The 23,807-nt window shown below is 37.7% G+C and overlaps 1 protein-coding gene across 1 annotated transcript in view; it reads left to right on the top strand.

Annotated features, from left to right (window-relative positions):
• Nucleotides 1–23,039, top strand: part of GNA13 (G protein subunit alpha 13) — a 39,219-nt gene extending 16,180 nt beyond the window's left edge. The window contains exons 3-4 of the mRNA XM_046674947.1: nt 13,401–13,451; nt 18,945–23,039. Of these exons, the coding sequence (XP_046530903.1) occupies nt 13,401–13,451; nt 18,945–19,517 (624 nt within the window). The 3' untranslated portion in view covers nt 19,518–23,039. The remainder of the gene's footprint in view (nt 1–13,400; nt 13,452–18,944) is intronic.
• Nucleotides 23,040–23,807: the final 768 nt, after the last annotated feature.

A 23,807-nucleotide genomic window follows, 5' to 3' on the forward strand; every position in this document is an offset into this window, starting at 1 on the left:
TGGCACCGCTTGGTACGCCATGCTGTGGTAGGGGTCCCACATATAAAGTAGAGGAAGATGGGCATGGATGTTAGCTCAGGGCCAGGCTTCCTCAGCAAAAAGAGGAGGACTGGCAGTAGTTAGCTCAGGGCTAATCTTCCTCAAAAAAAAAAATAAAATAATAAAATAAAATAAAAAACTCTAGGCAGCTTTTTAGCGTTATCATTATGTGAAAACCGAAAAGTAGGAAAGCTGTGTTGTTTGTGAGGGAATTACTTATAGGCTCCAGAATCCAAATTAGCGGTTTGTAAAGTTTAAATTTTAAAACATACTTGTCCTTTGTAGCAAATCATCCAGTTAGCCACTGTACGCCAAGACATCTTTGTTGACATTTTGGTGTATTTCCTTCTGGTATTTGAATACAGTATTGCATGTTGAGATAAACTTTTCTGTGCTTTCTGTACAATTTTGTATCCTGTTCATTTAATGTTGCAGCATTAGCATTTCCTGGAGAGGGTGATTTTCTTAGAGGACTGGTAAGCCATTCTTCTAGAAATGGATGTGAATTTTTTACTTAAATAGAAAATTCTTTCCTGTGTATATATTTTTTATGAACAGAAGGTTCATAAAAAAAAGGTGGTGCTAAATGGTAACATTGAATAAATATGGGGTAAATATTACCATGTTGGTGCCATATCAAGCAGTATTTTATGCTATGTCAGAGTTAACCTATCTCTGCAATATTGAACTCCTTCCACACATTTCGGATTTGTATTTAACTTTTAAGGGAATATTTTAAAAAGAAATGCTGGCCTCCACTCTGAAACCTGTATTATTTTAAAGGAGGAGCTGTAATTCTTATATGGGTTTTTGAGAATTATTGATACATTCTTAAGATAACAAAATGGAACAGCATTTAAGATACATATGTATTTATAAATGCTTAGTCGTATGACTAACCTTTTTTCTCTCTCCAGGATGAAGCATTTTAATGAAATAAAGTCCTCCTCTTTTGTGACTTTTGTAGTAGGAGAATTACTAAACTGCACTGTACGTTTCATGTTGTGTGTAAATTGGATTTGGTGGGACTACAGGAATACTCTTAAAAAATTAAGATCATTAGCCTGAAATTATTTTGGTGATGTATAATTGAAAAACTTGATATAAAAAGGAATTTATTAATTTGTGAGCAGTGGCAACAAAAGGGCAGTTTACAAAGTGAAGTGATAACTTAGTTCATTCCGCACATCTCTTATTTCTAATGTTGTGCACTGGTTTGTTTGTATAGCTTATAAGGAAGAAAAGAATGAAATTGTTTAAATCAGATAAAGGTATTCTTTTGGGAATTCTATGTAGGCTATCATAAGCTAGATTAGTCTGGAAAGGTATCTGATTTGAAAAGATGTTTTCACAAATTGAGGTGGTTTATAATGTTGTGTGACTAATTTTGGCTCTTTTAGAAGTTTTAAGTGATGCACATAGAAAATGCTAGCAAGAAATTTGAAAAATGCATTCAGTTGGAGTCTACTTAATTTTGACCTATCTACAGAGCAAAGGAAAATAGTTTATGTTTCTTTGAGTATAAGTAAATACTGTCTTGCTCCTTATGAACCAAACAAAAAGGCATGAGTGCTGGTACATTAAGTATGCTTTAATAATAAAAAGGACAGCATTACCCTTATTAAAATCATGTGATGTGCATCACATCAGTACTTTGTTTTTTCCAGAGAAAAATGAATAGAGAAATAATTTCAGGCTAATGATCTTAATTTTTTAGGAGTATTCCTGTAGTCCCACCAAATCCAATTTACACACAACATGAAACATACAGTGCAGTTGAGTAATTCTCCTACTACAAAAGTCACAAAAAAGGAGGACTTTATTTCATTAAAATGCTTCATCCTGGAGAGAGAAAAAAGGTAAGGAACAATAAAATAAGTCCTTTGTGAAGACCAGGCAAAATGAGAATGCTACAAGTGCACTAAATGAAAGGGGAAGTGAGAACTGTTCATGGCAAGCTCTGAGAACCAGGAGGAGGGTTTGATGCCTACCCTGTGTGTAAAACCAGCCTCTTTATCATATTTTATTTTGAAATAAAAATGAAGGTGGAGGGGCGACATCAAACCCATTATAGAGGTGGTATGTTTTAAATATTTCAAGTAGGATGGTTTCAAGATCTTTTCACTTGAGGCATTTTCAAAGCTATGAGTGAACTCTTAAAATATAATTAGGCCTGGTTTTATGTTCATTGTCTTTAAGGAATTAGGCATAATGTTAGAATCTTAAGACCTGAGATAAGTAGTGTGAGTAGAGTAATATAGTATATTTCATATGTTCATTCATGTGAATATGTGAAGAGACAATAGAGAAGGGACAAGTATGATGGGAAATTGAGTCTTTAAATAAGAAGAAATATTACCATCTGTCTTTGTTATTAGCCACATCCTTAGATTGAATTGAAGATTCATTAACCAACTTTAACCCAAACTTTTCCATTTTGTGCTTTATTTATATTTGGCATTAGATTCTAGCTGTAAACTTTATACAAGTAAATGCCAGATGCAAAGAAAGGCTTGTGTTACAGAAAGTCTATTCATAGAATATTGCCCTAAAGACTCCTTATTTAGGTGTGGCTTCACCAAGATATTTGCAGGGCTGAAATTACTACTGTATACAAATGTGAATTATTGATTTAAAAAACATACTTCTAAGTCACTTTTAAAAGCAAGTTAATAAGTTTCCTGTTGAATAGATTTCTCCAAACACATGCTTGATGAAGCCTGCCTAATGAGTATTCAGAAAACATTTTGACCTGGATTAGTTTGAGGATTGTAAGACTGATGAAAAGTAAAGACATGTTACAGGTGTACAAAAACCTTATTATGACAATAGATGCAATACAATATGGCAGTACAATTCACAGTTGTAATCAATTTAAGGAGTAAACAGATTTCTAGTTTTCTATCTTATCTTTTGATTCTTTTTCCTCTTTGAAATATTCCAGACTTGCAAATAGAAGGACTTAATATGAGTGGAAAATGTGTTAACCGCTTTAACCCATTGGACTTAGCCATTTTAGAACACAAGCATCTATTTTGTAGTTTACTGGTACTTTTTCAGGAAATGTTTGCTGTTTATAGCACTTGGCCAGTGGTTGTTTCTCTATATAAAGAGAAACTGGATATTAACTTCGAGTTACGCTGTCGTTTTCAGAATCACATGTATACTTAGATTTCAGAAGTACTTACTGCTTAATTATCTTGGTAATAAAGATTTTCTCTGAATTTTAATATTTCTTGTACTATTATGTTTACTTTTAAACAAAAAACTATTTTAGGTGATGCTGGTCTCGTGACTATAAGAGCCCCAAAACATAAAAATGGGATACTTTTTAATTCACCTATTTTATTTTTTCTAATTTACTTTTTCACAGTGCACTTTCTGCCATTTACAGATGTACTTAATTGGCCTGCAGTTAAATTCTGGACCTTTTATAAGAGTAAGATGGTAGTTCATTTTAGTAGCAAACTAAAATTCAATACATTACTTATAGTTTTTTTTTTAACTTTGTAAAATATGTTAACTGAAGCTCTGCTCTCTGAAACAGACTATACAAAACATAACTTGCCATTTGTTAGATTATTCAGTGGCTTTGCTTGTAAGATTAATTATGAGACCCTTAGGTAACACAGCAATGTCCTTAGGGACTACTGACGTGTATTAACTCTTCTACTAAATGGTGTAAGTCTATAACTCTGCGGGTAACATTTTTGTCATTTTGTATTTTCATAGTCCCCCTTAACTACCAGATGACCATCTGTCACTGCTTTCCAATGTTAAGTGTTCCTACCTCTACAGGTCCTGTCTGTTTACAGTTAATTTTTTGTATGAAAAGTTTCAGTTGAATCCAAAAACAGAAGGAATGGTATGAGTGAATGAACTCCCATGTAACCACCGCAGAGCTTCTCCAATTAGTGACGCATGGCTAATCTTGTTTCCTTTGTGCTCCACCCATGTGGAGTGCTCTTTTCATCCCACCGTGTGATTTTTACGTTTACCAGGAAAAAACATGGAGTGCTTCTTATTAAGCACTTTGAATTGCTTTATTTACCTGTCATGCAAAGCTTAGGTGTCTGTTATAAAAGCAGATTAATTTTGTAAATTTAATTGAGGTTTTAAGTTCCTTAGGGTCCTATTGCTAAAATATAAGTAATAGTTATAATAATTTTTCTCGTTTGTGCTTTTAGCAACTTAACAGTGTTACAGCTGGAGTACCAGTTTCATTAATTTTTAACCGCAGAAATCTCAGGGAGTTAGCTTTGAAGGCTGTGGACTATGTTGGACATTTGAAAACAGGCTTCAGGGATGTGGGGAGGAAAGCAGCTGGAACTGTAGTACAGTATGTCTGAATTACCACATCAACTTTGAAAAGAGAATGGAAGAGAAAGCTGTGTTTGTAGACTTACTTCTGCTGTTTATGTCGTAATTCACATATGTCAGTTGAAGGCCTGCTGTTTTACTTGTGAGAGCGCATCGAACATAAATGTTGTTTGAAAGCTACTTTTGCAATGGGATAACACTACATGAGTTTCTAGTCTAGTTTCTTAATATCCTCGGCATTTTTACAAGGCTTTAAAAACAATCCAGCTGATTTGGTATAATCAATATCAAAAGATGAAATTAGGGGCTGTCCCCATGGCCGAGCGGTTAAGTTCTCGCGCTCCACTACAGGCGGCCCAGTGTTTCGTTGGTTCGAATCCTGGGTGCGGACATGGCACTGCTCATCAAACCACGCTGAGGCAGCGTCCCACATGCCACAACTAGAAGGACCCACAACAAGGAATATACAACTATGTATCAGGCGGCTTTGGGGAGAAAAAGGAAAAAAAAAAATAAAAATAAAAAAAATCTTTAAAAACAAAAGATGATATTAATAGAAAATCCAGTTTTCAGTAAAATGTATGTGTGGATCTGAATTGATGCTAGAGTTGGCTCCATCAGCATCTCTTCTCTTGGAGCTTGTTAAGAGTTTGATTTGGTAGGTTTGTGGGTAGACCTGGGAATCTGTATTTTAACAAGCACATTGAGCAGTTCTGATGCACTGCCAAGATTAAGAACCATTGATCTAGAACAGGAGTCAGAAAACTGTCTCTGTAAAGGGCCAGGTAGTGTATTTTAGACTTCACATGCCAAGAGACAAAAATCCAAGGGCAATATGTACATATTTATACAACAAGAGAGAACACAAATTTCCACAATTTTTATTGATGAAATTCAAAATATTTTAATAATAAAATTAAATACAGTGTTTTCTAGTATAGGTTTACTAATGAGAAGAGCAGGATTCCTTTGGAGAGGGATGACATTTTGCTTAATTGGGCTTCAAAGTTCTGGTGTTCCCTATCAAAATCAGGTGCAGATGTTCATCCTTAATCCTGATCTGTAATGAGGTTTTCCACGTTTCCTCCTTGAAAATGTCTTTTCACACAGATAGATACTGCCCAATGAGCATGTGATTTTAATTGAGCATAGTCATTGCTTGGAAGACATTTATAGAATTCTGTTAGATTCCTCTCAAAGTTTGCCTCTTGGCACGTCATTTACGTTGCAAATTAACCATTTCCAGTTGAAGGGTAGGTGGAAACTCCTCGTTGCACAGTTAAATGGATTTTGGAATATGGAAATTTCCTTTGAGCTTGCGTTGGGGTCTGAAAGATGCTGCTGGAACGATAGTTTGATTTTGGAAATGTATTTTCACTGCAAATTTGTGTGAGAATGGCGGCCTCACTTGTTCTAATCTTGGACCGCGAAGTAAGTATATAAAGCAGTTTAACATTGCTTATGATTCAAGTAATGCGAGTTGTTGAAATGACTTTACGACAGTATACAAGTTACAACTCTGTCAGTGCAGTGAAGGGAGTGCCACACACGGCCTCTGTCGTGACTGCTCTCCTGGCTGTTGTGGCATGGAAGCAGCCGTACGCAGTACATAAACACCTGAGCATGGCTCTGTTCCAATACAGCTTTATTTATGGACACTGAAATTTGAATTTCATATGATTTTCAGATGTCATGAAGTATTCTTTTGATTTTTTTCCCCAAACATTTAGAAATGGGCCACACAACAACAGGCAGTGGGCTAGATTTGGCCTGCAGATCATAGTTGGTCTAGAATATAGATAGATAAAAGGAGTGATCGGGTGGCTCCCAACCAGCCTTTCCTCCTGCCACATAGTAATTCACCTCCACTGGTGTACTTGTGTATGCTTTTCCTATCGTACTGTGAAGAGGATCATTTTTAAAGCTCCTGTTACATATTGTCAGATTGCTTTCTAGAGTATGTCCCTTGCTTTTAAAAATCTGTATTTGATCCTTATCTCTATAGACTTTAGAAGTTTAGATCAGACTTTGAAGTCAAAATCTCTCCTTTGTACTTATGTTGTATAAGTAGAGTCACCCCCTTCCTTTTGAAATAAAGCTGCCAGTATTTGAGTATATTCTTCTGAACAAAAAACATAATTTCTCCTTGTGTATTCTTTGGCTGTCCAGCTTAAATTCCACATCCTTTTAAAGTAATACATTCTAAATCCTGTTCTTTATATATTTTATCTGTGTAGAAGAGAACGTTGAATAGACATGTCACTTGTTCAGTAACTGGGCAAATAAATTGCCAAGTCTCCCTTCAACTATACATTTGTTTAATAGAAATTATTTTCTAATTTGTGTTCTCAGCTTTTTTCTTACCATCAAACTCAGGGCCCTGACCCATTTTCTCTTTGCAAACAAAGAATCTTTATAACGCATGATTCTTGTGAATGGGGGACGACATTGAGGCCGTTCCTAGTTTAGAGACAACTTTGTAACGCTGATACAAAATATAGTTCATAGAACTAATAGAATTTTTAAATTCAAAGGCACATTGGAGCTAATTAATTTCATCCATCATCTTAGCGTTTTATTCTTAAGTTACTTAAGCTTGCCGGTGTTCATTGGCTTTGTCCATAGCAAACCCTATCTTGTGACTAGAACCCAGGTCCACTGGCTGCTGTGCCATTGTTTAAATGGAGCTGAGATATCCACAGGGTGAAGAAACACTGGACGACTTTTTCCGAGTGCCGTGCTGCTTTATACTTCTCAGGCTTGCTGCAGTAATTTAGAAGCTTATCTCAGTATTCTGAACAGAGAAAGAAGAACTAAGGCATGGTGTAGAACATCTTAAATTTAGAAAGTCATAAGTATGAAATGGCTATTCTTTGGAATTTTATTAAAAATTTCCTTCAGGGGCCAGCCCAGGTGGCCTAGTGGGTAAGTTTGGCATGCTCCACTTTGGCAGCCCAGGTTTGGTGCCCTGGGTGTGGACCTGTACACCACTCTATTAGCGCCCTCCTGTGCTGGTGGCCCACATACTAAAAAATAGAGGAAGATTGGCATGGATGTTAGCTTGGGTTGAATCTTCCTCAGGGAAAAAAAAATGAATTTCCTTCAGTAATGTAAAACAGACTGGAGAAAGTTACAGTGGAGTCTAAAATCATAACCAACAAAAATTAAGTCTTAAACCCATGATATTGCTTGCCTGATACATGGAATTATTTCTCTATTAGCCAAGAGACTGAGCAACATAACTTGAATGAGTCACTACAAAAGTGAATTTAAGGTTAATGGACACATATATATAAGGAAAGGAGAACTTAAATTTAAATCAGTTGTACGAACTGAAATTGTTGCCTAGGGCAGAACTTTAGTGATTATCCAGCGAACCATGGAACTTCCTCATTTTACCGACCGTTAAATTGAGGCCTGGAGAAGTTGAGAGACTTGCCACATCATTCAGTGTTAGAGAAAGGACTAGAATTCACATCCTTTCCTTACCGTTGATATTAGACAACTGGAAGACTTTTGATCGCTTCTGAAACTGTTAGGAAAAAGTATTTGAGGGAAATTTCCCCCGAGTAATTCATGCTTTATTCACGCAGCTTTTGGGGAGGAAGGAGAGGAGGCTTCCCGGTGCCCGGCACTGAGCTGGGTGTAGCATTTGCATCAGGCATCAGCACGCCGACAGAGGCAGCCTCCAGAAGCTCTGCGGCTCAGCGAGAACAGATGCCATTATTCATCTTCCATGTCCTTCACAGTTGGATTGCAAATAACACACATTTTATATTTTTTTATTTGGAATTTTTTAAGATTGTGAAAGGACAGGTTTTCTCTTTTGGCTTTTGTTTTTGCTTTTGGTTTTTAGTAAAGCTGTTATAAAGCTACTGTGAGAAATTTCCCCTAAATTACCTAATGCAGAAAAGTATTCATCCTTTTATAGCACACGTGTGTTTGCACACGCACGTGTACGTTTGCATGTGTGTGTGTGTTTAAAATCATTTGTTTCAGAGTGGCTTAATTTGGGGAACCTGATCTCTTAACAGTATGAGGCTTTAGTTTACAACTGCACACGTGAAAAGCTTATTAAGCCGCTCTTAGGTCTCCCACTCTCAGTTTTCTTGCTAATGGGAAGATCAGTAGTATCATCTATGATATAAAATGGTGAATTAACATAGTTTTTTTTTATTGGGGAGTTATTTTAAACCAAAATATATTTTTCATAGGAATAATGTTTTAAAGTGTTGTACTCCTTAAATAGATACTGGCTGAATGGTAGGGGAAAAAGCAACTTGTAGTCGGTTGGCATAGGGCACCTTATTTAGGTCTTAAAGTATTAGAGAGAACTTGCATCTTCAGATGTGTGAAAGTGAATTACAAATATTTTTATTTCAATTTTATAGTCTCAAGTGCGCAAAGGATTTTGTGAGTTACACTGAGGGAACTTCCTTCACTAGAATTGAAATTTAATAACAGGAGCACATGCATATTTCTGTAATTATTGTCATTTGGTTTTGGTGAGATTATGAATTCCTAACAAACAAAGGCATGTAGTAATTTGAACCTAAAAGATCTAAGATCCCTTCTTACGGAAGGCAGTTAGATCAGGAAGCTTCAGTGAAAAGGACTTTTAAAATGTTTCATTGTATTTGTAATACCAAGAGAAGAACACATAGGGCATTTTCTTTTCTTTTTTGAAAAGAGAATATAGTCACCCATAGAGCCACAGTTACCTTTTCCATATTGTAAATAGCTAAAATCAAAGCATACATAATACAGATCCATTCATATCATAAATCTTTGAGTCTACATCTGTTATGGAATTAAGAATTTCTTGGATTTCAGAAAAATAAGACAATTCATGTACTTTTTATTATGTAATACCTACAGCAAAACTTTTTCTTTTTGCATCAAAACATTTGAACAGTTTCACTAAGTAGGAGAAATAAAGATTATAAAGAACCTCACATCAATTCAAGTCAGATTTTGCTGCCAAATGAGTGCTGCGCCCGACCAAGCCTACAAAAAGCTGTGGATAAGGGATTGTAGACCTTTATTTGTAATCTGCTACTTTAATTTATTGTTTAATGGTATAGATATTTCATATGTAGCAATTATATTCAAAATAATCATTTGATGATTTATGTTACTATGTTGGTATAACAACATTTATTAAATCATTCCCCTAATGATAAATGAAAAAATGAACTTCCAAATCTTGCTATCTTAGGTAACACTGAGTAAAATATCTTTTTGTTTGTATCATTTTGTTTATGTTGAGTAAATTCCTTAGAATGGGCAAGAGTTCATTAAAAGTTTTATGAAGTGTGCTACTCATAATTTTCTAAAAAGTTTGTGTGAATTTGCAAGGTCACTAGAATGACTATACTCATTTTCTGCTGCTCTCACAAACAATGGGTTAGCTATAAGCATTTATTTTTTTAAAAGGGGGAGGGGTGCTTGCTTCATCTTAAAGTTACTTCAACTTTCATTTATTTGACCATTAAAGATATACAGCAATACTAATTGAAATAACTTTTTGTCTAGTTGAACTTTTATTGCTGATTTGGATGGAGAATGTGTCATTTTCTCTTTTACAGAGCTCGCTTGCTCTGGGTTCCCTAAAATGAGAAGCATCAGTGACCACAATGTGTAGCCTCGCAGAATTTGCACAGTGTTATAGAAGCATCTGCAAGACACTCTTAGATGATCTTGGCTTCGTGTATCTTCATCATAGTTTCACTATTCATAAACTCAGCATTTAACTGTTGAGTAGGAGAGAATCAGTACAACCTTGTGGCAGTTCAGTAGTAGCCGTGTTAAAAATGCCTGTCTTCTTTGCCTTAGTAATTCTGAGATCACTAAGGACATAATTTAGAGCACATAAAGCTGTACTCTCAAAGCTGTTTATCACAGTATTTATTTTAAAAATATTAAAACCATTAAGAAAGGAAATAACTCAAATATTCAACATTAGACTAATGGTTTTCTTTAACTTTTTAGCATATAAGTACTAGGAATTATTTTGACCATTAAAATTTACTTAGAGTTACTTAATTGGGAAAATTGAGATGCAAACTTGGGTCTCTTATGTCAGCTGTGTTCAGTATACAAGAAGTTATTGGAAGGAAAGATCCTCAACTGTTAACTGGTTATCTCTGAGTGGTGGAGTTAGTGGTCATTGCCTATGTCCTTCTTTGTACCTTTTTCTAGTTTTCAGATTTTCCACAATGAATTTATATTAATTCTAAAATCAAGAAAAAAGCCAATAAATGCAGTACACAACACTATCAGTCAAAAAAACAGCTTTTTTGAATTGCATAAAATTTCGTTTTAAGATATTTAACATTACATAAGTATTGAATATACACATTACTGAAAGAGTAACAGTTTTGTTAGTCTGACTCATACATAAACAGAGGGACTATCTTTTATCATATTTGTCCAAGAGATTCTAATGTATATACTTCAGGGCAACAGAATTGGTAATATTTATTTGAATTTACTTTTTAAGTACTTTAGATGTATAACCTCAGTTGGGTTGTATAAACAATCCTAAAAGTAAATATTGATGTTATTTAAAGATTAAGCCCGCATTCCCTTTGGCCTATATATGTTATCCATGAAAACACCAAAATACTATTTTGTCATTGAAGTGGATGATATAATGCAAAATAGCCATACAAGTGTGCCCAAGTAATCTCTTTATTAACTCAAAATGAATTCCTTGAAGATTTTTCTTTTCTCTTTCTCCTAAAAGTCATCTTTAGATCCTGTGAATACTGTACCAATATTCTAGGTACAGCAAAAAGCAAAATCACCTACCACTGCTTATGATCTTGAGGAAATCACAGACACTCCCCACCCTCCCCATAAGCACACCCACCTATGTACTTTAAGGCAGCAGTTCTCAAAGTATGGTCCACGGACCCCTAGGTGTCCCAGAAATCCTTTAAAGGAAGTCTTCGAGTTCAGCACTCTTTATGATGATACTGAGATGTTATTTCCCTTCTTTGCTAGCTGACACCTTACAGTGATGGTACAGAACAGCAGTGGCTGAAACTGCCAATCAGCGCTTTGGCACAGATCAGGGCATTGGGCCCAAACTATGCTAGTTGTTGTACCCTTCACTGATATGCAGTGCAATTTAAAACACACACACACAAACCTGTTTTACTTAAGATTATCCTTGTAAACATTTAGTTGTTTTAAATCTCAACCCTTGAGAACACGTCTCTCTAGTATTCTGTATGATGGAACGGGAGACGCTAAAAACACTCCTGCAGCACACTGAAGCAGGGTAAGTGTCTCAGGAAAAGCACTTTTGCGACCAGTTGTGTTGTGAGCTGAACTAATACCTTTCATGGAATGCCGTTTTTACTTGAAAAAAACAACTGACTTACTCAGACTTGGGCATTTGACAGACATTTTTTAGAAAATGAAGTTAGCCTTTCACTTCAAGGAAAATAACTGAGAGTATTTGCTGTCATTGATAAAATTTGAACTTTCAAGTGAAAATCAAAATTGAGGAAAACTTGTCTGCCCACCACTGTGAGCTTGTCAGCTTCCCAGTATTCAAGGCTTCTGATGAGATCAAGGTGATGCTGATGCAGATGATTTTCTTAATATTGTGTAAGGAAATGTGCCAACATTTGAAAGATCTGTATAACTTAGTTACCCACTGTGTTCCATATGATCAATGCCTGAGTCACAAAATCGTGGGTAGGTAAAAGATCCGTTCAAAGTACAGGATAGACCAGTGAATTTTAATGTGAGTATGGAAAGTTCATTGGTAAGGTTTCCATTCCACAGTGAACTAACATTTAAGAAAATACCACTTGTCAAGTTTTGGTGTAGTGACAAAAATATCTACAATTATCTGAAAAGGTTATTAAAATACTGCTCCCTTTTCCACTTAGGTTTCTGTGTTAGGCCAGATTTTCTTCACATACTTCAACCAAAACAACGTCCAGTAGCAGTTCAAATGCAGAAGCAGATGAGTGTCTTGCTCTCTTTTATTAGGCTATACTAAAATATGTTAACATGTAATGGGTTTATTATTGATATTTTAAGATGAATTAATAAATATTTGTTAACATTTCTCAGATTTACTTTCTAGTGTGATAAATATTGATAGCTATAACCACATAAACGAAGTCTCTGGGGTCCTCAAGAATCTTAAGATGTGTGGAAACGACTTAAGGTTGCAGACACGACTGCGCCTGCCCCAGTAACTCAGTCCCTGCGGTGGAACAGGGTCTTCAGGTGGCTGTCCTACACGGAGAAGAAGCGCTGCCTTCAGGAGCTGGGGGGGGCAGCTTCAGGCAGGGAAAGTGAGCACGCAGGAGAGAGCCCTGGGAGGCTCCGAGACACAGAGCCCTTCTTTCCCCAAATGCCGCCCCTCTTCCCTGCCTCTCTGTTTGAGCGTTTCCTTTTAGAGTGTATTCTCATGTGGTTTAGATGTTTGAAAGTGCCTGGAGGTCTCGTAGACATCCGGGCTGAGAGAGAGTGGGCTGGTCACTCAGGACACCACCTGGCGGAGACGGAGCCTGCGGTATTGTTCCCAGTCTTCCAGAGCAGGGCGTGTCTGTTAGGCTCGTGCCTGTTCCTGGAGGATTTTATACCGTGTTCTCCCCTCAGCTCTGGTTTGCTCTTGTCTCTGAGGATAACCACCACTGGTGTAAACTCCAGATAGAAAAATGTAGACAAAAAGAATCCCACTTAAATTTTAGCTGTAGATATATGTTTATCTCAAAAGCAGTTTTCACCTTTTAATTACATCTTCCCTTTGGATACCTAGACAGTTGTATCAGAAAGCACACGTGTGACCCTGTCCAAATAGATGATCACTTGGGGCATTGCCTGTGTGAACGTTTATGAAATTAACAGAGGCAGGCGTTTTATACATTTTCATTGGGTTTAGCTGTTCAGTCTGAAATTGGTGACTAAAGAAAGTATGTTTGACTTAAGCCAACAACCAGACAGTTTACTATAAACTATTGTAACAAAATCTTCCATTTCTAAGCCCTAATAACTTATTTTCTTGTTTTTAGGGTGAATCTGTAAAATATTTCCTGGATAACTTGGATAAACTCGGAGAGCCAGTAAGTTTTTAAACCAAATGTTTATGTTTATTGCCATTTGAAAGCAGTAGTCAGAATATTGATGTTAGGAAATTTAGAAAAATTATGTGTTAAGCCGTTTGTTTCTTCCTTTTTCCTAGTGGCAATATTCTGACTGTTCTTGCTGCATTTTTTTCTCCCTCTACCGTCCACATCTCTGCCATTTTCTTACAGAATGCCCTATCCACTATTTCATGAAAGTAAACCTTCAGAAAAAGAAGTTTATGTTTCAAAGTAAGATTGAACATTATCTGGTCTGCTTCATGTCTTTTGGGGTTTTTTTGTAAGCAGAACCAGGAAGAACAGTGGTTAATTGATTTCAAAACCTTTCCGTAAACGCTGTTTTCCAGTTTGGGAGCCCTTTGTGCTGAGTTACAGTGTAGGAGGGCTGGATTCTGAAGGCCTGCTGACCCGACTCCATGATGTAGACGGGGTCGCCCTTGGAAAGAAAGTTTGTGATTTTCCTGCAGTGCATCCCTCAGAGTCAGCGACGCTCAGCTGCCTCTGTGGCTGGCTCTGGCTCCAGGGCCGCTGCAGGCAGGGCAGTTCCACTGCTCTCCCTGTGGGACTCATGAGAGGATTTCATTGGAAGAAAGGTTGCTGCTGCTTAGAAAATGCGTGAAAGCCATTGCCTTAGGGTCATTTGTTACCTACTGAATTTCATATAGCTTCGTCTCCTTTTAAAGCAAATTTCTGTTACAAATTTTAATATGGTATTAGGGGTTCTTTGAGGTTTTTTTAACTTTAAAAATATAACTGAAGGAAGCACAAAATGAAACCTGTTGCAGGTAGGAGAGCAGCATGCTAAGGTGTCTAGGACACATGAAAAAGTACCTTTTTGCTCCAGCAGGGTAATTTTTGCATTTTCCCTTATTTCTAATTTTGCTAAATGGCAGGTATCTGCCCTTAAGCCAGTATGTGTTTCTCCTGCGTGTTTGTTTCATAGACACAGTTGGGGTCTCCATACTTACCTGGTTTTACTCACGCTGTCCACATCAGTGAAAGCTTATATGAAGACTTATTCATTGTCACTTTTCCACCTGGTCAGATTGTAAGCCTTAAAAAAAGCTAAGTATAGGCCAAATGGAGAGAAGCTTTAGTAGCTAAACTAAGTGTTAAGAGTTATTTCATGTTTCCCAATCTAAACAGTGCTGCCTAGACCTGCTCTTCTTCCTTTGCCTTTTCAGATAGGCCTTCCCTGAGCACACGTTCAAAGTAGGTCCCCTCCTCTTGTTTTCAGTATCAGCCCTTGCTTTTTCAAACTTTATTGCTCTTATTACAGTTGATTATTTATACAATTATTGGTCTTTTACCCACCTCGTTCCATAAGGGCAAGGACCTCATCTCTTGATTGTGAAGAGTTGTGTTCTTGACGCCTAGTGACAATGCCTGGGACGTAGTAGGCACCGAACAAATAGCTTCTGAATGAATGATTCCAGGCCAACTCTAGTCAGGGTGTACTAGCTGCTTAGCTAGTTGAGTATAATTTTTATGTTGAGTATAATTCTGAGGCCACATCAGGAATAAAAAGAAAAAAGTGCTGTGATCAGAAGGTAGTTGTAAAGGAGGGGAGAATAACCCAGGTGTGCTACAGAGTGGCCATCCATTCTGCACATAGCAGACAAGTTACAGGATTGCGTTCGCTTCTCCATATCTGACTGAAGTACCAGGGCCACTGAAGCCCTGCTGTGTGCCCAGCCCTATGTCCGGGGTCAAGGACATGGGTTCTGCAAACAGACCTCCTGGGTTCCAGTCCCAGTTCCATCACAGACGGGTGCGTGACCTTAGGCATCTCTAAACCTTAGTTTCTTCCTGTGTATCCTGGGCATAGTAAGAGAACTGACCTCGTCAGGTTATGGGACGATTACATGGAATAAATCCCTTGTCTTAGTCAGCTCAGGCTGCCATAACAAAATAGCACAGGCTGGGTGGCTTAAACAACACATTTATTTCTCACGGTTCTGGAGGCCGGAAGTCCAAGATCAGGGTGCCAGCATGTTTAATTTCTGGTGAGGACTCTCTTCCTGGCTTGCAGACTGTGGCCTTCTCACTATGTCTTCACATGGCTTTTGCTCAGTGCATGCACATGGCGGGGGAGAGAGAGATCTCTCATTCTTCTTCTTGTAAGGCCACCAGTACTGTCTGATTAGGACCCCACCCATATGGCCTCATTTAACCTTAGTTACCTCTGAAAAGCCTTATCCCCAGCTGTAATGACATTGGGGGTTAAGGGCTTCGGCATATGAATTTTGAGGAGGATGGCACAGTTCGGTCCGTAGCACCCAGTAAGCTGTTCAGAATGGTGCTTTGCGTGTAGTAAACTCTCAGTGTTAGCTGTTTTGTTCTCTGTTCCTGTATTTAAGGAATTCATTCTAGTCAGAGACAAAACTAACATAAATAAAACAAGCAGAGGACAATTAAATGATACTGATCACGAAGATTGTAGTCATTCTTCTGGAGAGAGATGTTTTGGCTGGTAGTTGGAGCTAGCCAGTGAGAGTAAGGGAATCTGAACTGCCTGAAGGATGGATGGGATTTAGATATTTAAAGTGGAGATGTGGCCCACGAAGATGGAGACAGCTGGGTGTCTTTAGTTTTAGAAGGCGTTTCTGTCTGACAAAGGTTACGTGACGTTCTTGGCTGTACCTCATAAACACAGATTTCTAGAAGGCAGTAGCTTGGGTTTGGATGTGGTGTTCGTTGCACTCGCACTGCTGTGCAGATGAATGGGCACGTGATGGTATGAAGGCGTGCAGCTTTGGGCAGGTCTTGACGCTAGGCTCTGTGGTGAGCCTGAACAGTGTGGAACAGTCTGCCAGTTCCAGGAGACGGAGTAAGGAGGGTCACGAAAGCCAGTCAGCCAGGGTTGGATCTGGTGCGGTGAGGAACTGCACCTGTAAGTTTTGAAGTTACGATGCAGGAGGGTTAGCCTGGGAGTGGCTTAGAGATGGATCCAAGAAATATGAGACATTCAAGGCGGAGAAACTAGTGAAGAGATGATAATCCATGCCTGAGGTGAAAAAAATGGGGACAGTGGAAATAAAGAGGAAAGGGAAAATGTCAGAAAGATTCAAAGAAGCAGCAACAGGATTTGATGGAAAATAGGAGATGATAGAGAAGAGTCCAAGGTGATAGGGAGGCATAAAGAACACTGGGATTGTTGGTGGGGCGGGAAGTAGAAAGGAAAGCATGCTGGTTGGACTTGCAGGAGGTGCTAAGGGGCAAAATGAGTTTTCTCACTGTGAATATGTTGTGTTTGTGAATAGATCGTCAAGTGCAAGTGAGTGGTGAGCGTTCTACCTGAGACTCGAATGGAAATTTACTTGGCTCTCACAGCCTTCTTGATTTCCCTGTCTTTACAGCAGTGATGGTGGTGGTGGTAGATGCAGTAGGAACAGCTAGACTGATAACACATAGACTGTCTGCCAAACACGGTTCTTAAGCACTTCACCCGTTTAACTCACTTAGTCCTCTCAGCATCCCTGTGAATGTCATCGTCTGTGTTTTAAAAATGAGGAAAATGAGATACAGACAGGTCAAGTGACTTGTCCAAGGTCACACAGCTAGCATGTGAAGAACTGGCTTTAGAATTCACAGTCCTAATCACTGTTACTCTGCCATACCATTTAGCACTTGATTACGTTGTCCTCTGGTTTGTGCTTCATATAAATTAGTCTTTAGCTTCCTAACTAGATGGTTAGCTCCTAATTAAGGCAATAATAAAGAACTTTTTATTTTTATGGAATTAGAAAATTTTAAAAAACATGACTCAGGGCTGGCGTGTTTCTGAGGCAGCTGGCACACATACGTACTGTAAATTGGTACCGGGTTTCTGGAAAGCAATTGGTCATTAACTGTCCAGGATCATCAAAATGTTTGTAACCTTGACCACATAATCTTACTCTTGGTTATTTAGTGTAAGGACATAGTCCAAACGTATGTGCATGAGAAATATATGCCAGAAAAAAAGTATGTGCGTGAGAGTTTGAATTGCAGCATTTCTATTAATTAAATAAATTGGAGACAACCTAAATGACCACTAGTAGAAGAATGTTTATGTAAACTATAGCACATTAATCCATTTGATGTATTTTATACTAAGCTGCAACACAACTGTGTTAGCATGTGGAACAGTTCATGATAAAATGTTAAGCAAAAAAGTGGGGGCAGGCTAAAAATTGTGTGGATATTGCTGATTATGAGTAAAGGAAGTGGGTATGTGAACAAAAGCTAGGAGGAAGCATGGAAATGCCAGCACAGTTCTGAGAGTCCGCGAGATATTTAATAAATGCTATGGATGACAGATCCCTGAGAACTGCCTACTTTTGAAAATTCTTAATTCCATTGCACCGTTTTGAAGAGAGAAGTATTTACATTGTAATGAAATTTTAAAATCATATTACACTATTTGGAAAGGTGTAAAATGGAACATTGTGAATAACGTTCGACACTGTTTTAAAATCTTGTCTCGATTAAAAAAAAATTTGACCTTGATGATGAGCATTCAAAGCTCTTCTGTTCAGTATTCCCAAAAAGCTGTGTCAGAGTTCTGGAAAAATACTAGACTGAGATGAAAGAACTGAGTTTCATTGCCTAAGGAAGTGCGCTGTTGGGGTTGCTGGTGACTCACGAGACCAGCAACTTCTGTCTGTTCCGGGGCTTGTAGTCGACTGATCCCGCTCATAGAGAAGGGCACATTTGATCTTTGCGTAAACTGTCCCTCCGAGGGAGGTAGGCCAGGTACGGTCACCTTCATTTCACAGGCTCAGGCGTTGACAGAGTAAGTGACCGTTTGTGTCAGTAGACGAGAAAGCTGGAACACAGCTACTTAGACTGTACCTGGAAACAAACCTAGGAAGTGGCCCAAAGTCAGTTCGGTTAGTTACAGTAGAGGAAGTGTTTGCCACACACGTAATCCAGCAGCAGTGATAACATGGGGTGACGTGTACAGCAGTTCTTAGTCATGAGGGCGGGCACACAGTAAAGGAACATTTAGAATGGGCTCAGGAGACTGACAGAACCTTGAACTGGGAAGTGATCCTCTTGAATTGGCATTTCAGACCTCATTGCTTTTAACAGAGGAGCAGGGAGCAGGAGGCTGTGTGAGCAGTAAGGTCACTGCTAGAGCTAAGAGTGGGTCATGGTGAGGAGTAGTCATGGATACCTGGCAGTGGGCGGGGGCCAGGGGGGCAGTTGGTAAATAAGAGTTAAATTTGAGTATTATTGCAGGGGTGAAAAAAATAGTAGGTGCTGCTCATTTGCAGTGAATTTTGAACCAGTCTTTGCATACTAACATTTTTAACATATCTTGGCATTTTATAAAGAGAATAATAATTGTATTGATGCTTTAATGTTATCAGGAGATGTTAAAAAGATCATTCAGTTTGCATATCTATTCACTAGACCAGTTAATAGTACATTAAAAATTCTAATTAATTCTGGATTACTGAGTATAAAAGTTTTTTTCTTTTCCAGGATTACATTCCATCACAACAAGATATTCTGCTTGCCAGAAGACCCACCAAAGGCATTCATGAGTACGACTTTGAAATTAAAAATGTTCCTTTCAAAATGGTTGATGTAGGTGGTCAAAGATCAGAAAGAAAACGTTGGTTTGAATGTTTCGACAGTGTGACATCCATACTTTTCCTTGTTTCCTCAAGTGAATTTGACCAGGTGCTTATGGAAGATCGACTGACCAATCGCCTTACAGAATCTCTGAACATTTTTGAAACAATTGTCAATAACCGGGTTTTCAGCAATGTCTCCATAATTCTTTTCTTAAACAAGACAGATTTGCTTGAGGAGAAAGTGCAAATTGTGAGCATCAAAGACTATTTCTTAGAATTTGAAGGGGATCCCCACTGCTTAAGAGACGTCCAAAAATTCCTGGTGGAATGTTTCCGTAACAAACGCCGGGACCAGCAGCAGAAGCCCTTGTACCACCACTTCACCACTGCGATCAACACGGAGAACATCCGCCTCGTCTTCCGTGACGTGAAGGATACCATTCTTCACGACAACCTCAAGCAGCTTATGCTACAGTGATGTACAAAAGACTGGCTATTTTAATATCTTTTTGTCTTTTTGATTGTTTTCTGTTTGTTTTGTTTTGTTTTTTTAAATAGTTTATAACAGGAATTAGAAAAATCTTGATTCTGTGTTTAACTTCTTGGAAATTTTAGTCCTCTTTCTTCAGACTTTGGTCTGTGGCTGAAAGCTGCTGAGTAACACATCGCCAATATCTGCTGAAGTTCAGAGTTTGAGCTGCTCCACTGTGGCTTCCATTCCAGTGGAGCTGTCATTTCCTGCCAGACCTCAAACTAGGTATATTTCAGGCTTTAAGTTCTTCCATTTTCACACTGAATTCTCCTGTAGTGCCAAGTATAGAAGGTGTCCTTAAATATTTGTAGGTATGAGGTTAAGAATATTCAGTTCTGAAACAAGTAAGATATCTCTTGTCTGCCCTACACAGCAGCGACCCTTGTGCTGCTTCATGGTGACCTATTTTGAAAGGGCTACTGGAAAAAAGGGGATGGCATTCTGTAGATTTACACAGATTTAGCCTTCGTGTTTTTTTAATTGCTTATAAACACAACAATTGTTTTAAAATTTCTGTGGTTTCTGAAAGTAATGTTCTTAGTGTTTTAAAGTTTACATAAGGATTTCTGGTCTGATGCTAGTGAAAGGTTGCAAAGGGTACGGGGGGAGCAAAAGGCAAGCCAATGCCATATACAGAATGGTGATCAAAAGAAATGAGTGAAATATAATTTGCCCTCTTCATATTTAAATGTCACGTGATAAATGTGCCATATGTGAAACGTCCTGGCCATAGCAGCAGTGAAAAATTGCAAGCAACTTGATAACAGAATTTCTAAATAAACATATGCTTTCCAGAATGTTATGTGTTTTACTCTCAGACTTTTAAATCCTGTCTCAGCTGACTTTGGTCCTCACTGTGGGAATCATTGTCGCACCATCGCAGACATCTTCCCTTTGCTCTCCTGTCTCTTCCCATCAACTCCACACTGTGGCATTTATGGGATTTTTTTTTGTCTATTTGGAGCTTGCCAAGGGCAGTAGTTTACTGTGTTTACTGTATTTGAGATTCCTCTTCATTCTTGGTGTGTCTCTAAAAGATACAGTATGTACATGTTTGTATCATTGTTTATGAAATTCCAGCTTTATTGAGGTACATTTTGAATGTTTTAAGGATACTTCTAAGAAAATAAGTAGTAATTGTTTTAGTTCACACCAAAAGATGACTACATTTGACCTCCCCTACCACTTTACCAAATTCAAACGTAGTCGTGACGTAGCTTTGTGATTACAAATATATTCATGGTGAACTCCTCAGAATGGCTGGTTTGCAGTACTAAAATCACTGCTTTCTAGGTTATGTGTAGTGTTAGAATTCGGTTAGAGAAACAGGTGTACAAGGCTGGTGACAGTTTGGAAAATCTGACGGCTTTTCTCTTTTTCCTGAAAATTATGATTGAGACTGTGATATCTGTCACTTTACTGTATTACTGACTGTGTTCTCAGGTATTTTATTGGCTAGAAAGCTCTTGAAAGATTGGTCAACATTATGGATCACCAGCCTTTCCAGACCAGTGGCTCTGGGTCTGTCTTGCTGTCTAGTGTGAGAGTAGGGCTTTTCGGTGAGCTAACCAGGGATTGTTCGTAATGTACCTGACTTTTCTTGCAATTGAAGTTCCACCATCGTTATATCCATAGTAACCTCCATTGTTTTCATGCCTTAGTAATACGTGAGCTGCAGACATGTCGCCCCACATCAGAATGTAAGTGTTCATAGTATAGTTCATGCATGTTTGAGTAGTTCTAAATCTGCTGCTTCTTGCCAAAAAAGAATACGTAGGTTTAAATTGACATTTAGAAAAATTTCAGTGCTAGTGGCTGGCTGAAAACCTGCACGGTAACATTTAGACTTTTTGGTAGAAAGTCTGTGTGTAAATTTAGCAGTTTTGTTAGACGGCCAAAACATTATTTAACTCCAGTGAAGGTTAAGAGGAAACTTAGTCTTATTTAAGTTATATTTAAGATCTGTGATAGGAACCATAAATACTGCCTGACAAAGCAGAAATCACCAAGTTTCCTCATTTGGACTACTACCAAGAAATGTTAAAACACCAAATAGATAATGGTATTATTTTGAGCATTTGCTGTTTTCTTTTCTGATGTATGTGATGTCTCAGAGTCAACAGTCTTTTAAAATAAGATCTGGGATATATTTTGAGGCAATAAATTACTTATCGTTAATGGCAGGCTTGTTTAGAAACTAAGTTTCGATCTGAAGGCTTTAGTCCATGTTTTTTATTTACTGTATTTTTAAACCATTTGAAGGAGTCCTTCACCTATCTCATGAAAACTAGATCCTTTTGAAATACCACTATACGAAGGGGAAGATGAAATTTAGTGAACAAAATTGAAAGGGTGCGCGTGGTTTTCACTATGCCAATTTCTCCCATCTCTAAAAAAGTAAGTTTAAAGTCCTTTGGTGCGCTCGATTTTCTAGGTCTTCATGATTATGATTTGGAGTAAAATGTGCCTAATTCTCTTGTTACACTCTGTTCTTAAATCTGAATGTCTTCTCATTTAGTTCTTAAGAGATGTCTCAGAAGTGTCTTCATTTGTGATATACAGAAATTTGTGATATACAGAGTTGCCTTATAAATCAAAGAACACCACACATTTGGGCCTTGATTTTTTTATAGGGAAAAGTTTTTGTCAAATGTTTTCTGAAGATCCAAATAATTTAAGGCATGCCTCTACCACTTAAATATTATTTGTAATAACCTGAATCACTGCTTTCTGCCAAGTATTGTGTTAAACTGAAATCTTCATTTCAGTTTTGTCTGGAAAGGGCACTTGAGAGTTGGAAAGCAACCACAGCCAAAGAAGGCGGTGAGGGGGGAAACAGTCGTTCGTTTGTTTTACTCTTTGAAGTTGCATTGGCGTGTGTTTTACACACTGAAGATCCTCTGGTTAATCTCGCAAGTGAGATTGTTTAGGGAAATCCTTACTCAGTTGGTAGCAGTGGTTGGTTTAAGTAAAAGGAAGTAAGATTATCTTACTACCGGAAATAATTAGAAGTATTGATTTAGATTCAACAGAAATCATATGCCCTATAATTTTTTGTAAGAGTGAATGAATTAGTCTTAACTTCCAATATATACCCAAATACTTGTATTTATGCTTTTGATAAAATGTATTTTCAGCATTAGTACACATATCCGGTTATGCCTTATTTATGTGAAGAATAAAGTTACCAAGTTATGTTCTGTTATGTTCTGAAACTCAGATCACTAGTTGAGAAGCCCTCAAATTGGTGCTTTCATTATATAATGATACATTTAGACAAAACCCCAAACCAAGCCGTTTGAAACAATATTCTCTCCATTGCAATGTGTAGCAATGTTATTTCTGTATATGTAATGAGAAGGCTAAATATCAGTGTTAACTCTTAGTTTTTTGTTTGAATCCATGAAATCATGCTTGTAAAAGCTCAAACATTTGTAACAAACTCCCTAATAAATCTAGAGAAAGTCACTCTGTTACCTTTTCATTTCTTTTAGTTTTATTTGAGGAATCTAGCTGAGAAAGTTTACATGTGTCTTTTTCATTTGGAAATCTGACTTAGTACCCGGTCACTTTCTCTCTCAATTTCAACATGTTAGGTTCCATCAGTCACAGATAATCTGCACGTGTGTTGTGCTGCTTGACTAAAAGTACTGATTTTTTTTTTTTCATGGTAGGATATAGGTTGACTTTTCAGTCTGGTAAACAGGAAAGGAGGGACTGTGTATGAGTGGGTGTGTATGTGTCTCCGTGTTCCAAATAAACGGTGTAGTACGTAACCATTATTTTACGGTACGAGGTTAGGGCTTAATAAATTTATGCTAGAGATTGAAGTATTAAAACATTTTAAACTAGTTGGACTTCATGGCTTTTTCAGGTACCATCAAGTTGATATTAGCCTTAGGCTGGTAAGAGGTGGTTAACATCATTTGAAGTACAGTGTTTGTACCACTAGCATTCTTATGTCTGTACTTGAATGTATAGTTAGCTTTTAAACAGTATGTTCCAGTATGTTCATTCTTGTGGCATCCAGGTCTAACCATTGATTTCAAATGCCAGAGCTTATGTGGAACAAAAAGTGTTACGATAGGGCAGTATTTTCTGGGTTGATGAGAGATTCTGCGTTCTATCCGTATCTACTATTGATAATGATGAAAATTTCTAGATGGATTGAAGTGTGCTAGGACCTACTATGCATCAGTTTCCAATCAGTGAACGTCGTAATAGAAATACGCTCCT

The sequence above is a fragment of the Equus quagga genome, chromosome 11 (genome assembly GCF_021613505.1).
Source record: "Equus quagga isolate Etosha38 chromosome 11, UCLA_HA_Equagga_1.0, whole genome shotgun sequence".
Classification (NCBI taxonomy): Eukaryota; Metazoa; Chordata; class Mammalia; order Perissodactyla; family Equidae; genus Equus; species Equus quagga.